We start from the raw sequence: 18329 nt of genomic DNA, 5'->3' as shown, positions 1-18329 counted from the left end.
TTTTATTCAATAAAAAAAAAAATAAAAAGTTAGTAGCAATTTTTCTAAAGAGATTTAAAAATGATATAAATATATTAGGAATAAAAAAAAAATATTTTTTTATAAAAAATGTTTTTGCTGGGAAAACCAAAACCATGCAAATTCTAAAAACTACATAGCAAATTCTAGCAAATAAGTAGCAATTTTCCTAAAGAGGTTTAAAGTTTCTGAGTTAATGTGGGGGGGCTACAGTGAAGTTGGCCCCCCCGAGTGAAAAATGTTTTTGCTGGGAAAACCAAAACCATGCAAATTCTAAAAACTACATAGCAAATTCTAGCAAATAAGTAGCAATTTTTCTAAAGAGGTTTGAAGTTTCTGAGTAAATGTGGGGGGGCTACAGTGAAGTTGGCCCCCCCGAGTGAAAAATGTTTTTGCTGGGAAAACCAAAACCATGCAAATTCTAAAAACTACATAGCAAATTCTAGCAAATAAGTAGCAATTTTTCTAAAGAGGTTTGAAGTTTCTGAGTAAATGTGGGGGGGCTACAGTGAAGTTGGCCCCCCCGAGTGAAAAATGTTTTTGCTGGGAAAACCAAAACCATGCAAATTCTAAAAACTACATAGCAAATTCTAGCAAATAAGTAGCAATTTTTCTAAAGAGGTTTGAAGTTTCTGGGTTGATGTGGGGGGGCCAACTTCACGTACGTGATAAAGAGTAACTAGTAAGACAGTAAGAGAGATGATAGCGACTAACGCTTTTATTTTCGTTACGCACTGTTTTTCTGGGCAAGGGCCCCTCTGTTCACATCGCGCCATAAGAAACTACGTTTCAAAAATGTCGTCGGACAGGAAAAGCTTAAAAGAAGAAGTAATATTATAAAAGATTTCTACAACTGGGGCGACCAAAAAATAAATAAAAATGTTGTAGTATTATTATTATTAATATTATTATTATTATTTATTATTATTATTTTAAGTTATTATTATAGTGAAATTCAACGATTATGAAATTTCAATTAAAATTTAGTACATCAAAATAATTAGTGCACTAAGTTAAAAACTTAAAACAACACTTATAATCGCAACAGAGACGTCTCTGAGAGACCGTAAAAATACCGATAATACAGACAATACAGTACCTAATACATATTATTAGGTACACCCACCATACTTGAATATTTCATAATTATTATCGTGAACATTATTATTTTTTAAGTACTTAACTAATTAAAAATTGTTTGTTTGTATTCTATATAGGTTGTGAATCAATAGTTTATTGTTTTACTTATAATAATAAATAAATATTACTTTTGACATAATATTATATTATTAGGAACATTAAACACATTGACAATACAATTATTTTAATATTTTATAGCACAATTTAAGTATAATCATTACACTATGGAGTATGAATCATAGTTAGGTATCAATTAAAAAGAAGAGTCTGCAGGTTAATTATAATTTATATTATTATCTATTGACTATTACTTCATTTTAATCATCATAGAAGTTTAATGTTTAAACATCGCCATATCCAACAGTAAAAAAAAAATGGTATTTTCATGTTCAACAACTTAAAACTTAACGCAAAACACAAAATTTTATGTCATATCAATTTTTTACACAGCGGTGCATTAAATACCTATTAGCACGGCTGAAGCTATAGAAAACTAACAAAATAAAGATGACAATTTAAAATTAGTAAAATACAATTTAAGACTTTTTGAGTGAATATTGTAGGCCATTGAAATAATTTTTAAATTTTATTAACGTTTCTGAGTATTATGCAATTAGAAGTTAAATATGAACTATTTTGTTGCATAGTTTCCGCAAGCACTTTGACTTACTAATTTTGAAAACCAACTTGCTATTAATTGCTAAGTAATAAGTATTCGCTATTTTTTGACATATATTTGCAGTGGATTGCGTAAAGTGGGTGGGCCAAGTTCATTGACGTGTTGTTTATTAATTATTAAAATAATATTTGATGAGTCATTAATATTGATGTTATAACCATCTATGACAATACCAACATCAACAGACATGCTTAAAAATGACGCAATAAATTTGGCATCCAAAACTATGTTGAAAGTTGTGGACATAAAGCAATGTTACAAATTCTAAAACTTATGTTTCAAATTGTTGCATGAAATCTGCAAAACCTTATTGGCACAAGTTTGAATTTGGTCAACCATACTCAAGGTGTCAACTTCAGGACGTAAAAAAGTAATATATAACAGATAAATGATTATAATTAATAATGTTTATTATAATGTAGTTCATTAGACTTTAATTTTTATAATAAACTATTTTGTTATTATACACCCAATGGCCAACATGATACTCTATTATATTTGTTGATGGAAGAATGAATCGAAAAAAATATTTTATATTTTATTTTTTGTTTTCATTCTAATAATGAGAATAAATATAATTTTTTAAACATAAGAAAAAATAAAATTAAAAAAACACGTATTCATCATGTTTTTATTCAATAAAAAAAAAAATAAAAAGTTAGTAGCAATTTTTCTAAAGAGATTTAAAAATGATATAAATATATTAGGAATAAAAAAAAAATATTTTTTTATAAAAAATGTTTTTGCTGGGAAAACCAAAACCATGCAAATTCTAAAAACTACATAGCAAATTCTAGCAAATAAGTAGCAATTTTCCTAAAGAGGTTTAAAGTTTCTGAGTTAATGTGGGGGGGCTACAGTGAAGTTGGCCCCCCCGAGTGAAAAATGTTTTTGCTGGGAAAACCAAAACCATGCAAATTCTAAAAACTACATAGCAAATTCTAGCAAATAAGTAGCAATTTTTCTAAAGAGGTTTGAAGTTTCTGAGTAAATGTGGGGGGGGCTACAGTGAAGTTGGCCCCCCCGAGTGAAAAATGTTTTTGCTGGGAAAACCAAAACCATGCAAATTCTAAAAACTACATAGCAAATTCTAGCAAATAAGTAGCAATTTTTCTAAAGAGGTTTGAAGTTTCTGGGTTGATGTGGGGGGGCCAACTTCACGTACGTCACTTTCTGATCGAACAAGGTACTGAAGTCGAAGCACTTTTACTGCCCCAAAATGTGATGACAGACACACACGAAAAAAAAAAACACACATCATTGCAAAATCACAGAATATATGAAATATTTTATATTAATATTAATTAATTTAATAATATTATATTATATTAATATTGATTAATATTAATATTTTATATTTCATATATTCTGTGGTAAAATCAATACATTCATAGCTCCGCTCAGAATCTAAAAATGTTGTTTTCAACGTGTGATAATGCAAAAGCGAAATATTTGCTACATAAAATTATTCTTAAGACAATAGAGTATCCTTTACAGAATGATAGTAACAAGTAACAACTGCGGAGTGTTTGTGTTGTTTTATTGTAGTATGTATAGTCCAATGTTTACGCAGAGCTTTTCAAAGGATGTTTATGTGAGAAATACATTGCGGTATCGATGTTTGATACCTATACTCTGAAAACATCAGTGAAAGATGCATTATGTGTGCAGAAAATAGGTAAGTGAATTTTACTTGGATGAAAAATGTAATAAATGTCAGCGAAAAGTTCATAATGTATGTGTAGGGAGTGTACGTTACAAATTGATGACTAAAGAATTGAAAAATGAAAACTTCACTTGTGTCATATGCAATAAATATATTAATAAATTATCTATTTTGAATAGATAATAAAAACTAATAAGAAATACACATAAACAAACTAATACATTGTAAGTAGTTATGAATGGTTGTATAAATTATAAATTATAAATTATTGTTTAGTAAAATGGGATCTATTTTTTAACATACAATTATGCAAGTAACTAAGACATATCTTTAAGAGTGGTGTAGTAAACCGACGTTTTACATAAAATAACGTCGTTCCAAAGTACAGTCGGTCATAACAGCATCACGCCACCAGATCGGGACATTGATGCTGCCACCTGATTTGCTAAGGCCGAGTTTAGGCACATCACGCCATTCCTATGACGTCAATCATCCTCTCCTTAATCACTGCATGTCTCATATATATAGGAGTACTTATTACAGCAGGACCAGAGCTAGTTTCAGACTCAAACGTTTCACCCATGCTTACTAAGAGCCTCTAGGGAAACGTTCCACACACAGTCTCTCCGGTTTACTATTTCAATACTAAGTCGAAACACTTCAACTTATATGTATTATTATTAAAGTTACTTTATATTAATTATTTACTTTTAATAAACAATTTAACATTTTGTTAAATTTAATCAAACTCTAAACCTCTTCCGTTCCTGAACCATACGACGTTGTACCGACATTGTGCACTCGTCGTTAAAGAAGTATTGCAGTAACTAGTGAGAGCGACGACTGGTTACTACAGTGGGCATTAACAACTAGTTAAATTTATAAACTATTAACTTTTGCTTATAACAATCTTATTTTTACCTAATTTATCTTGAACATGCCTACCTTTGCATATCTCAGCGTTAACTACACCATTGACGGTCCTCAGTCCGTATGTAAAAGGAGGAAGGGCGCTTTAAAGATATATTTTTTTTATAATTTTCAAGTATTTAAAATCAATGATGCTTCTTTGGGTTTCATATATTTGATATTCATGTATTGTTCTTTTAAATTGGTTTTTAATTGTAAAATTATTTATGGTTATTGCGTTTTTTTTTTCATTTTATAGGTTATAACTGCTGAAGTAATAGCCAATGTTTATAGTACACAGGACCAGGACATGTGATATGAATTGGGAAGTGGAAACAAATATCTAGTTCAGAAATTTAGAGTAGTAATGGCAATTGGATTCATTAATATTCAGACATTGAAAGAAGCTTTATGATTTAAGGATTCAGAGTTTCCTTTATTTGATAATATGCCAAATTCTCCATCTGGTGCAAAATCCTTATACATGAGTAAATATCTTATACATAATAATTTATGTATACCTAATTAATTATTGTTATTGGTATTTTTAGCTATTTATGGTGCCATTGTTATAAAGATATTCATGAGAGCAAGAGCATGCAAATTGAAAAGCGAGAAAATATCAATAATCTATCTATGCAATATTCACCTTCAGGAAACCATGGAAGTGGCACAGGAAGGATTTACTAGCCACTATTTAAGGGATTCAGAGTTGCCTAGTTTTGATGTTCCAAAAGCCCACACTTCAAAATCAATACAATCTGCAGGTATATTTTAATTCCATATTTAATAATTATCAATTCAAATTTTTTTAAAGTAATTTTTTTTATAGATGATCAGTTTTCACCTCCACTATTTGCCTCACTATCAAATTTCCCATCATATCAAATTCTGTCAAATAACCGCGATGAATCAAAAAATTTATAAGGTAATTAACAAAAATATTTATTAATTATTTTTAAGTATTGCTTTATAAATAATAAATTTATTCATAAAATATAGATCGGTAATAAAACAACTGATGATATTACAGTTACAAGAACATTGGAAAACCAATGATTTGCTCAATAAATTGTTGTTGACCAGATCAGAAAATGATGCTACGGTATCTCACAATTTCAACCGAGAACAATTTACTAATACTGCTGTCACTTTAAATGACATTCAACACATAGGCGTGTGCAGACATTGCTTGCAGATGGTGCATTTAATTTTTACTATTTATACCTAGGTTATTCTATTATTTTTGCTATCATCTAAAATGTTTTCCTAAACCTAAAATATTAGAAATATTTGGTGTGATTTCTCTAGAAATAATTTTTTACTTTATTTTGTATATTTTTATAACAATAAGAACCTTAAAACATATACAAGATGATATTCATCATAAAAAAAAGAATAAAGTAACCAATATCATTTATTAATTATTTATTTATAGTTATAAGAGTTATAATATAGGTCATAGGATAATACAATATAATATAGGAACTGAAGTTCAAGACGACGTATGGCAGGAGTTAAGGTTTTAAATTCTTCGATGATTTCTTCATAATCTAAATTTGTAGCCATTTCTTGTTCCACAAATATCATTAATAAACACTCAAGACGTTCTTGTAACATCTGATTCCTCAATTTATTCTTGACTAAACTTAATTTTGAAAACGCTCTTTCACAGCTAAAACTAGTAACCGGAATTGTAACAAAAAGTGATAGAGTTTTAAAAATGTTTGGGAAACTTTTAGATAAGTCATTTTTATTTAACTTGTCTAGCCAATTATGAATTACCATAGTAGAAGACCCCTGGTTAAAATCTGGTAGTGATTTCAAAATATTATACTCTCCTTCAATATCTAAGGCACTCAAATCAAATGTAGTTGAGAGTGTTGTTATATCTGATTTACTCAGTTCAAAATTTATAAGATGACCAACTGCAGTGATAAGAGTCAATGTTTCCTGACTGAAACGTTCTTGAATTCCATTTAACAAATTATCCAAAACTACAAAATAAACAAAGTGTTTCATTTCACTTTTTTTGTCAGTGCTGATGTACTGTGTACTGCTGTCGTTAATTTTTTTTGATATTTTTCGTTTTTTTACACTTGGAATTTCTATATTGTGTTCATTACAGACTTCTAAAACTTTGTTATACAAACTTGTGAAGTAATTGTCATCTGATCTAAACTTGGTTAATGCATTTTATAGACCATTTATTAATTGTACGGCAGTTAGAAGATCCAAATTTGGCGATTGTAAACTTTCACTTACAACACGTATTTGAACCATTATAGGTTTTAAAACTGTTAATGAAAAAATAAAATGGTAACTCTTTATTTGATGAACAAGACCTTTTGCTTTAACTCTTACATCAGATAAATGTGTGTTTTTAGCTATTTCCAAGAGACATAGAATCAAAGAATTGAAGTTTTGGTCTACTGCTTCTATTGCTTCCGATCTACATGCCCACCTCGTCGTAGATAGTGATTTAAGAGATTTAAGTTTTTTATTTGTTTGTTCTGCAATTTTTTCCAACACTGCATGACGAATTGGACTACATTCAATGAAATTATATATCATTTGAATATAACCAAAAAAATCAAAAATTACACGATTTTTATTGCCCAAAGAATCTACCAAAACAAGATTGAGACAGTGACCAAAGCAGTGTACATACTGTATTTTTGAGTTAACCTCTTTGACTTTCATTTGAACTCCATTTATTTCTCCAGACATTGCACTAGCGCCGTCGAAGCACACAGCTAAAACTGATTGCCAAGTCACATTGATTTCACTAATTTTTGTAGTTAGATTATTAAAAATTGATAAAGCATCAACTGATGTTAATCTTTGAATGCCAATAAATGTTTCAACAGGTTTGTTCTTTTCATCATCAAAATATCTTACAATTACAGCCATTTGCTCATAATGACCCACGTCACTAGTTTCATCAGCACACACTGACACTGATTTATTACATACATTTAACGCAATTTTTCTTTTCATAACATTGTTAATAGATTGTAGCAAGTCGTTTTGTATTCTATTACTTAAATATGATGCATTTTTCTTCCCATGGGTTAGATGATCTCTAAGTGTAACATCATACTTTTTTAATACATCCACAAAGTCTAAGAATAATCCTTTACTTACACTTGTCGAGTTTTCTTGGTGTCCTCGAAAAGGTTTGCCGCTTTTAGCCAAACAAATTGTAATGTCTATTAAACGATGTAGAATGCTACGGTTAAGAAGACGTTGTTTTTCTCTTTATTCTAAAGTTTTAATTCTGGATTCCTCTAACACAACATCAATTGATTTTGAGTTCAAATAATTTGCTATTGATTCTGTGCTGTTTATATGGTGCTTAGATTTTTGATGTTCTCTTAATCTGGATGTCGCATTATTCCAATTTTTAAAACCTATGTGAGAAAAAGTCCTATCAATTTGTCCACTATTTCGGCCATCAGAAGCATCAAAAACTCGACATGAAAAGCATAAATTCTATCCACCATAGGACTATATTCTATCCATTTAAATGTTGAAAACCAGGATTTCATGAAACTTCTATCATTTCTACCAAACTTAGTTCTAGGATAAAAATCAAATACTGGTTGATAAGGTCCACGGTGAATGCGAGACTTAAGTTCTAACTGAAAAGTTGGTAAAACATTTGCTGGGTCATCAGGATGGCATGGTAGTCCAGATGTTTTTTCATGCTCTATAAATTATTATTTTTATAAGAAACAATAAATAATGTTATAGTTTTATTAGCCATTAGTATGAATGAATACATAAGTTGATTACACATAAAATAATACAAATTAATAAAAACAGTCAAATTAACACATTATACAATTTCTAAGAAGAATAAAGCTTTAACAAAATATGTAATTAAATATAAGTTATTTAATTAAATTACCCAAATCTTTTTAAGAATTGTATAAAATGCTTGAAAACTTTATAGAATTACTAAATTATATACATAGCAAAATAATTAATTCAATAAATTGAAATAAATATATTTTGAAAATAAAACTTAGAACTAATAGAACTAATGTTAGTATGTCTAAATTACTTATTAACATAAAATACTACTGTACCTGATAAATAAAAAAATTATAATTTATAAGTTATAACAGAACCATGCATTAATTCTGTCAAGAATATCAAGTTAAATGAACAATTACAATTAACAGACATAAATTTACAAACACTGAAACACAGTTAACACATTTAATTAATAATAAACAAATAACAACAACATTTTAAAAAAAAATTTTTTTTTTTTTTATTAAAATTATATTTTATAAGTTAAATACAAAATATTTAATCACAACATGAAACACATATTAGGACATATTAATCATTAGATAAACATCTATTATCAAAACCTAGCATAAATATTATTATATTAATATTACTTATAATTATAAAACATAACAATTCAATTATATTTGAAAAAACTAAATACCTAAATTTAAATTAATAATATTATACATTGTAAGTTACAACGATCTAAAAACAGGGTTATATTTATAACAATTTGTTAATTAGGTATGACAAATAATATTCTTTCAGCATAGAAATAATTAATTTGTAAATACTTAGGTACTATAGTAGTATAGTATTACCTTCTTGAGATGAAGCCAGGGGAAGACACACTGGATCGTCTACATCCAAATCATCTAAATAATTAATAAAAATGTTGATAATATAACACAATAATAAATAATAATTTATTGAAATTGAAATTGATGGTGCCAGTTATTTACTTACCTTTTGAATTCACAACAATACTATGAGTATTAGTATTAGTATCATCACTACATTTTTGTTTTTTTTTGAAAGAAATCAAATAATGTTTTTTTTCTTTTTTCACTCATTATGTTTTAATTGTTTTATAATCGTGGTTTTTCTACTCAAACTTTGACGAATGAAAAAAAGATCAATAAGTAAAAACACCAATACAATTTTTATCACAAATATCAAATACTGTAGATAATATTATCTATATCACCCGTGTGATGAGAACAACTTACTTTACTACCATAGAACAATGGTATGACCATGAACATTAGAGGAATCAGGAAGGACGCCGAACTGTGCATATGAAAGTGGTCCGAAATTGTCGCATTCCGCCAGAATGCGCGTCGGACAGTAGTCATGTCGTTTTTACATGTACAGCATAGGGAAATTATTGGTTTTTTAATATTATAATCTAAATAACGAAACTTATGAATAATTACTATGGAACGTTATTTTAAGACCAAATTGTCCTCAATCGAATATATGTGTTTCTAGTAATATACGACTTCTATAAAAAGAGATATAGTTGTTTTAAAACATGCATTCAAATTTTGTAATATATATTATATCTATGTATAGGCAATATAATATCAATGATTGCGTCTTATCACAACTCGCAAGAATAAAATTGTAGCGGGATATTTCCCGAACGGCCACTACTATTATTATTATTATTATTATTATTATTATTTCTATCATTATTATTATTTTATCGGACGCCTAGCCGACAGCCGTTAGTAGTAGTCCAGCGACATTCGGCGATATTGTAGGCCGTGGCGCTCGTCGCTTTTTATTTGTATTTGAGCACTAATTATTATTTTTTATTTTACGCCAGGCGGTCCCGATAGTGGCGGGATACTGGCGAAGTGTTGTGTATTAATTATTTATTATATATATATAAGTGTAATAATTTTTCATAATAATATGCAATAAATGTCAACGCGTATAAATATATTTTTGTTGTTCCTGACTTAAGTGCCCTCTGACCTACAAATTCAGAAGTGGAATTCGTTTGGGTAGTATTTGAAATCAAGGTGTTTCGAAATTAGAACGTAAGTGTGTATTATTTCATTATAAGTCGAAATGAGCGAAAATTCGGCTTCAACGTCTAAAGCTGGTCACGAGGTTTTGTCGCCGAGACGATTGCGTAATGGTTCGGTTTTGCCCAGTTCTAGTGACGTCATAACGTCAGTGAATAATCGAGCGAATGAAGATACCGATTCTCAACGACCATCGTCAGTGTTACCACAGTCGCACCCAGTACCAGCTGACAATCAGTTATTAACCAATGCACTGTTATCGCTAATGGAACAAAACAAAGTGTTGTTGTCAAGATTGGTAAATGATAGTACACCACCGCTTGTGCAATCATGTGTACCCAATAATAATGGTTACTATGTTATGCCAGATTTTAATCACTCACTTACTGATTTTTCCGGACGTGTGTCTAACGCGGAGGCTCGAGCATGGTTGCAGTCGATTGAGAGTGTAGCAAAATTACACAATTGGCCTGATAATTTTAAATTAGAAACAGTTCGGTCGAAGCTCATAGGCCCATCCCATAATTGGTACGTTGGTCGTACTTTTTCGAACTGGACTAGTTTTGTTGATCAATTTACTAACACTTTTGTGGGACATGAGCAATGTACTGTTGATCGTGTAAAAATAATGTCTAGTCGTGTTCAGTTGAAAGGTGAATGTGTTATTGAGTACTTCCACCACAAAGCTCGGTTATGTCGCGAGATTTTATTGCCGTTTAGAGAAGTTAAAATGCAAATAATTGAGGGATTATATTATCACGATATGTGTAATTACCTCATGGCTCAAACTCATATGAGTGAAGATGATTTATTGACAGATATAAAATCGTATAATAATTTGCGAAATGCAAGGTCTAGTCGATTTCGGTCAGCAGAAACTACGGAATCGTTCAATAAGAACAATGGTTTTTCGTCCAACCGTCACACAGATGTTAAGAACCGTGATACCGTTCAACGTTTACCACCTGAGATGAAGTCCAGTGTACCAAAGGATATGTCCAACGTCACATGCCACCGGTGTGGTATAAAAGGTCATATTGCTCCAGCGTGCACAGCCAAAGTACAACGAAATGAAAAACGATCCTGTTTCCGGTGCAATAGTCATGGACATCTAGCACGAGATTGTCCACAGAATAGAAGTAACCAACATCCAGCCAGTCAGACGAGTGATCATGATGAGAATGTGTCAATATTGGAAAGACCCCCAAGATATTGTACCCCCGTATACATTAAGTGCCAAAATTATGTATCCTAATGGTAATTGTTCTAGTATAACTGCTCTTATAGACACATGTAGCCCTGTTAGCCTCCTTAAATTAATGGTAGTCTCATATACATCTGGTATTAAACCACCTCCCTCAGGTTTAATTGGTATAAATGGTTCTATGCTTAACATTATTGATGAATTTTTTGCTGACTTACACCATGTCAATCTTGATACACCAATAAATTTGAACTTTAAAGTAGTACCTGATAGCACAATTCAAACTGATTGTCTGTTAGGACGGAATTTTCTTGCACACCCTCGAGTTAACTTATCAGTAATAGATGGACAATTTATTATCACTTTTAAACAAACTGACAACGTTCCATTTAACGAAATATTATCTTTAGATTTTGACTTGAATAATTATAGTGAACTTGACATTGACTTGAATATAAATGATAAATTAAGTAATGGCGTTAGGTATTACCAGTGTAAAACGAATTTATATTAATAATTATGTTAAACATTGTGCACAGGATATTGATGATGACCTCCCTAAAATGCATATACAGCTAAAAGCGCATAATTCTTTTTATTTCCGTCCACGAAGATTATCATTTTATGAAAAAGAAAAATTACAAATAATACTTGATGACATGCTTAAAAAACACATTATACGTCCGAGTATAGTAGCCCGATTGTTCTTGTAAAGAAAAAAAGTGGAGATCTGCGACTTTGTGTCGACTATCGCGAGCTCAATAAACATATTGTAAAGGATAGGTATCCATTGCCGTTAATTGACGATAATCTGGATTTACTCCGTGGGAAAAAATATTTTACTTGTTTTGATTTAAAAGACGGATTTCATCATATTTATGTAGCTAAAGATTCAATAAAATATACTTCCTTTACAACTCCATTAGGACAATTTGAATACTTAAAATTGCCATTTGGTTTAGCGACGGGTCCTCCTTGTTTTAGTAGATTTATTAAAAATATTTTTGACGAATTTATCAGAAAAAAGAAGTAATTGTTTATTTTGACGACATTATGGTGGCCACTGAAACAATAGACGAGCATCTCGATATATTAGCTAGAATATTAACCACCACGAAAAACCAAAAATTGGAAATTCGCTTAGATAAAACTCAATTTTTAAAATCCGAAGTTATTTATTTAGGTTACCGCGTTAATGCTGACGGCATTCAGCCAAACCCAAAAAACGTTGCTATTATTGATAATTACCCTATACCGTCGAATCAAAAAGAACTCCATAGTTTTATCGGACTTGCATCTTACTTCCGGCGATTCATCCCAAACTTTGCGTTATTAACTCAACCATTATATAAGTTATTAAAAAAAAATGTTATTTATGAATTTGGGGAGGAACAACTAAAATCATTCGATATTATTAAATTAAAACTTAATGCTCAACCACTCTTATCTATTTATGACCCTAACGCTCAAACCGAATTACATTGTGACGCGAGTAGTCAAGGGTATGGTGCAATATTGCTGCAACAACAAAATGACAATAATTTCCACCCTGTTTTCTATTATAGCCATCGAACCACTGACGTAGAATCTAGATACCACAGTTACGAACTCAAAATGTTAGCGATAGTTAATGCTGTTAAACGATTCCATATTTATTTACAAGGTGTCCACTTTAAGGTTGTTACTGATTGCAACAGCGTTACATTAACTTTACGTAAAAAAGATATCAACCCGCGTATTGCAAGGTGGGCGTTATTTCTACAAAATTATTCGTATGAGATAGAACACCGTCCTGGGTCAAAAATGCAACACGTAGATGCATTAAGTCGTTGTCGACATATATTGGTATTGGAAGGATGTACTTTTAACCAGACACTCGCTATTAGGCAAAGTACTGACCCCGAAATTAAAAATTTAATTAAAATACTCGAAAAATCGGAACACCCCTTATTTGAGATGCGTAATGGGTTAGTGTATAAGAAACACGGTAACAGACTTTTGTTCTATGTTCCAGCTGATATGTATGAACAAATAATCCGAACATGTCACGATGATATGTGTCACATTGGTGTTAATCGTACAATAGAATATATAAAACAAGTTTATTGGTTTCCGAAGTTGGCTGAACATGTAAAAAAATACATAAATAATTGCTTGAAATGTATTATATTTTCTCCCAAGGAAGGGAAAGTAGAAGGATTGTTAAACATAATTGACAAAGACAATAAGCCATTCCAAACTATTCACATCGACCATTACGGGCCGCTCAATAAAACAAAAAATCGTTTTAGGTATATTCTAGTCGTTGAAGACGCTTTTAGTAAATTTCTGATTTTATATCCCGTTCGTTCTGTCACCACTAAAGAGACCTGTTTAAAACTAGCACAATATTTTTCATACTACAGCAAGCCAGTTAAAATTATATCCGATCGTGGATCGTGCTTTCGATCTGACGCTTTCCGAGAATTTTGTGAGCAACACGAAATTAAACATATTATGACTGCAGTAGGATCGCCGCAGTCAAATGGCCAAGTAGAGCGATATAATCGTAGTCTCACGGTAATGCTATCTAAGTTGATGCATGAACATAGCCAAAATTGGAACGAACATCTAAATAAGATACAATTTGCAATAAATAATACTCACAATAGATCTATCAACAATACACCAAGTAAACTTCTTTTTGGTATGAATCAAGTAGGAAACACTAATGACTATATTAAAATTTATTTAGAAACATTAAACGAAAATGACAACGATAGAGAATTTGAAACAACTAGACAAAACGCATTTGATACTACACGACAAAACCAATTAAAAAATAAAGCCTACTATGATGCTAAACATAAACAAGCCAATACTTATTCTATAGGTGACTATGTTATGGTAAAAAACGTTGATACAACTCCAAATACATGTAAAAAACTTATACCAAAATTTAAGGGACCATATAAGATACTTAAAATATTACCCAACGATAGATATGTTGTGGCTGATATTGACGGATATCAAGTAACACAAATACCCTTAAATACCGTTATTGCTGCCCGAGACATAAAACCCTGGGTTACATTTAAGAAAAAATGACTAATAATTATTTTAATTTGTAATTGTATACTTTATTAAACATTTTAATTATTATTTTGTTATTATATAAATTTTATAGAATAAGACCATGATCGAGGTCGATCAATATTGTCAGGAAGGCCGAGTTGTAGCGGGATATTTCCCGAACGGCCACTACTATTATTATTATTATTATTATTTCTATCATTATTATTATTTTATCGGACGCCTAGCCGACAGCCGTTTGTAGTAGTCCAGCGACATTCGGCGATATTGTAGGCCGTGGCGCTCGTCGCTTTTTATTTGTATTTGAGCACTAATTATTATTTTTTATTTTACGCCAGGCGGTCCCGATAGTGGCGGGATACTGGCAAAGTGTTGTGTATTAATTATTTATTATATATATATATATAAATGTAATAATTTTTCATAATAATATGCAATAAATGTCAACGCGTATAAATATATTTTTGTTGTTCCTGACTTAAGTGCCCTCTGACCTAAAAAATGTAAAATATTATGTTCTTGTAGCACGAATTAAGATATAATACCTATTATTATTATTCGTGAATTGTACTTTGTAGCAAGTACAATAATATTATTATATAAAATGTTCAGAAACTGTTTTGTTCCTGGATGTCGAGAGGGCTACAAATCCAAAATTAAAATTAATAAATGGCAAGGTATAATAAAAACAACAATGTTTAAGGCGCCCAATGTAAGATCCTAAATCTGAATTATATTTGTTTTAATTTAGTACTTACCGACAAAATTTATAATTTGTTCTAATATTTAATATTTTAGTTATTAGTTAATCATTTGGTATTATTATTGAAGGCATACAATTATCTACCTCTGCTAAGAATTCAATTTTAGATTCTGTACGAAGTGATGAATGTATTGATTTTACTATGATGTGTGTGTTTTTTTTTTTTTTGTGTCTGTGTAATAATGCTTAAATTTCAAACTTTGGGGGTGGTTTCCGATGTAAAAGTGAATATCCTTGGTGCATTATAGAGGTCAAAAGTAAACATTTTCCAATAGTTTTCAAAAAATCGAGAAAAAAAAAATGACAGATAAACGGGAATTTTTACGCAAAACCAGTTTTCGACCAAATCGATTTTTTTTTGTATGATTGTAATTCAAATACTAATCACTGTAAATATTTGAGATTTTCACCAAATGTTTATGTTAGTTTTATTTATATACTGTTTAATTTTCACAAATTTTTGATTTTTTTTGAGTTATTTATAGACCACTGAAATTTTCAATTTTTATGAGAATGTTTTTTTGAAGTGCCGATAAAAAATTTTTTTTTAGTAACGAGAATGCATTTTATTTGCTCTCGAAAGAATTCAATTGAAAATACCAAAAAAGAAAAAACAAGACTACATCGAAAGTCAGCCAAGTTAATTTAGCTTGTTAAATTAATTTTTAATAAATTTAACAGAGAAGTTACATAATAAGCTGTATTAGATTATTTTACAAACCTACATCAATCATTTATTGAACACATTTGTTGATTGACAATGTCAGTGTCTAAATAACTATTATAGTTACGCAACTTTTCATAAAATGCCTACTTTACATAATATATCATTAGTTATAGAAGTATTTACTGTTATAAGTAAGTTATTCTCTTCTTATGGCGTTAAAAAATATTTTCATATTTAATTGAATCATAGGTAAGGCATAACATTTATAATAATGTATAATATTATATTGTATTACAAATATGTTCGATCTAGTTGTGACACAGACTATAGTCTGTGGTTGTGATGTGAACTAGATTTAATTTGCGATTTACGAGATTCTTACGACTTTGTAAGTACTAATTCAGAAATAAGTGTAAACATCATGACTGAATTAGTTATAAAATGTTATTTATTCATTATAAATATACTTTCTCGGAATATTATATTTTATCCTCCAAATGGATTATGGATATAATATGGACATTGAGCCTTTGAAGCTTTAGCTTATTATGTAGAATGTAGATGCCAGTCATACAATCGTAATTCGTAAGCAGTGACAGCAAATATAATAAAATGTATATAGTATAATTTGGTAACAGCGATTAGAGAATCGTAATAAAACGCATGAATTGATATTATAATTACCTATAGGCTAGGTATGTATAAAAAATTCGAATTTATTTTTTGAAACAACTATATCTCTTTTTATAGAAGTCGTATATTATTGGAAACACATATATTCGATCGAGAACAACTTGGTCATGAAAAAACGTTCTATAGTAATTATTCATAAGTTTCGTTATTTAGATTATAATAATAAAAAAACAATAAATTTCCTATGCTGTACATGTAAAAACGACATCACTACTGTCCGACGCGCATTCTGGCGGAATGCGATAATTCCGGACCATGTTTTTACGCTTCGTTCGGCCGTGTTTGGCGTCCTTCCACTAATGTTCATGGGTATGACATTACCACGGTCTGCAGTTATAGAAACTGAAATACAACCGTGGTTACAAACGCAGATATACTATAATTGATAAGAAAAAATTTCAAATGGCATTTATGCTTTTTCATTATTGATTTATTCCAAAATCCCAAAGTATGAAAAAATGTATAATTAGTTACATAATTGAATAAATAATTTGTTAATTGTTTCTGTAACAAACACTAGGCTATAAATCCGCAGGTGGTGCATTTGCATACCCTGCACCACCCGTGCGCATGCCCATGATTCAACATTTAGATGAATCTTTAAAATGAGCTGCATCAAGATGTTTAATTGTATGCAATGTTTAAATAATTTTTTATATGAGTTTAACATTTGATGAATTAACAATATAATTATAATTGTTGATTTTTTTTATTTGATTGAACAGCTCAAGCAATGAGGTTGTTTCACAATTGAAGATACTACTGCTTAAATGCTTAGATTATTGTTTACTCCCCAATGTGGCTCATTATATAATTATGAGGGGAAAAATTCAAACAAATTTGCTTTTATGGATCAAACAATTCATGTCATTATTATTGGTAACTATTATTATCATAATAATAATTACATATAAAAATATTTAAATAATCAAATTGTTTTGCTGTAAAATTAGATATTAATGTATTTTTTTTTTAGATACAGCCTTGTTTAAGCATCTCAATGGACAATGATACAGAACAAAAAGTAGTAAGAAAAATAAAAAGTTTGGTGGAGGTTAGCCAACAAGAATTAATAATAAAATAGGGGGAAATATGAAACAAAAACATAATTGTATATTCTTAGCCATTAAAATAGGTACTTAGTTAAATGTAAAAAGACAGAACGTATGTATGTATATGTATGTATACAGTATACAGTATGTGTAGGTATGTATGCTATTATGCTAATATAACTGAAAAATACTAATTTTCTAATGTTAATTTTGTATTTGTGATTTTTCATTGCATATATAAGTGGTTTTTAAATGCATAATATGTTATTTTTTAGTTAAATTTTATAGTAAAATAGTATTTTTAGTCTTATTTATAGTCGTGAATTATCTAATCGCATTAAATTGTTATGTATTTATTATCGTATTAACACTAATTTTATTTCTTAAAAAATTGTATATAATATTGATTTTTAGGATAAAAACTGTAATTCAATAGCAATCATGTATACTTTATAAGTAATGTTGAAAATAATTAAGATAAAATAAATTTTATTTTTGCATATTTACTATTTTATAAGATATATTTCCACATAATAAGAGCATAAATGTATATTTCTAAGGGTCCGGAGTTCCACCGGTTACGGGCTTGATTGCATAGATGACTATTAAATACAAATCAATTTGTG

The 18329-nt window shown here is 29.7% G+C and overlaps 2 protein-coding genes across 5 annotated transcripts; one reads left to right on the top strand and one right to left on the bottom strand.

Moving 5' to 3' along the window:
- Nucleotides 1-4110: 4110 nt before the first annotated feature.
- On the top strand, nucleotides 4111-18280 carry LOC149063080 (uncharacterized). Of its 4 annotated transcripts, none has more exons than XR_016189407.1 (6): nucleotides 4111-4900; nucleotides 4964-5179; nucleotides 5245-5340; nucleotides 5446-5613; nucleotides 17377-17530; nucleotides 17628-18280. XR_016189407.1 is itself a non-coding variant. In XM_089216007.1 (4 exons), exons 2-4 carry the CDS (start codon nucleotides 5138-5140, stop codon nucleotides 5641-5643), a joined length of 336 nt encoding a protein of 111 aa, XP_089072133.1. In that variant the 5' UTR covers nucleotides 4111-4900; nucleotides 4990-5137; the 3' UTR covers nucleotides 5644-6206. The 4 variants fall into 4 exon arrangements, 2 of the variants coding, with proteins under 2 accessions (XP_089072133.1, XP_089072132.1); XR_016189406.1 differs by having other exon boundaries at nucleotides 5415-5613; XM_089216007.1 differs by lacking the exons at nucleotides 17377-17530; nucleotides 17628-18280 and having other exon boundaries at nucleotides 4990-5179; nucleotides 5446-6206.
- On the bottom strand, nucleotides 5696-9571 carry LOC149063081 (zinc finger MYM-type protein 1-like). Its single transcript, XM_089215503.1, has 8 exons — nucleotides 9424-9571; nucleotides 9038-9091; nucleotides 7984-8124; nucleotides 7708-7825; nucleotides 7084-7599; nucleotides 6678-6960; nucleotides 5886-6593; nucleotides 5696-5719 (listed from the first exon to the last, which is right to left on the bottom strand). Exons 1-8 carry the CDS (start codon nucleotides 9569-9571, stop codon nucleotides 5696-5698), a joined length of 1992 nt encoding a protein of 663 aa, XP_089071629.1.
- Nucleotides 18281-18329: the final 49 nt, after the last annotated feature.

This window comes from Diuraphis noxia, unplaced genomic scaffold (assembly GCF_037042655.1).
Source record: "Diuraphis noxia isolate RWA-SAM2 unplaced genomic scaffold, SU_Dnox_SAM2 contig0001, whole genome shotgun sequence".
NCBI lineage: Eukaryota > Metazoa > Arthropoda > Insecta > Hemiptera > Aphididae > Diuraphis > Diuraphis noxia.
This window is presented reverse-complemented; position numbering and strand designations above follow the sequence as displayed.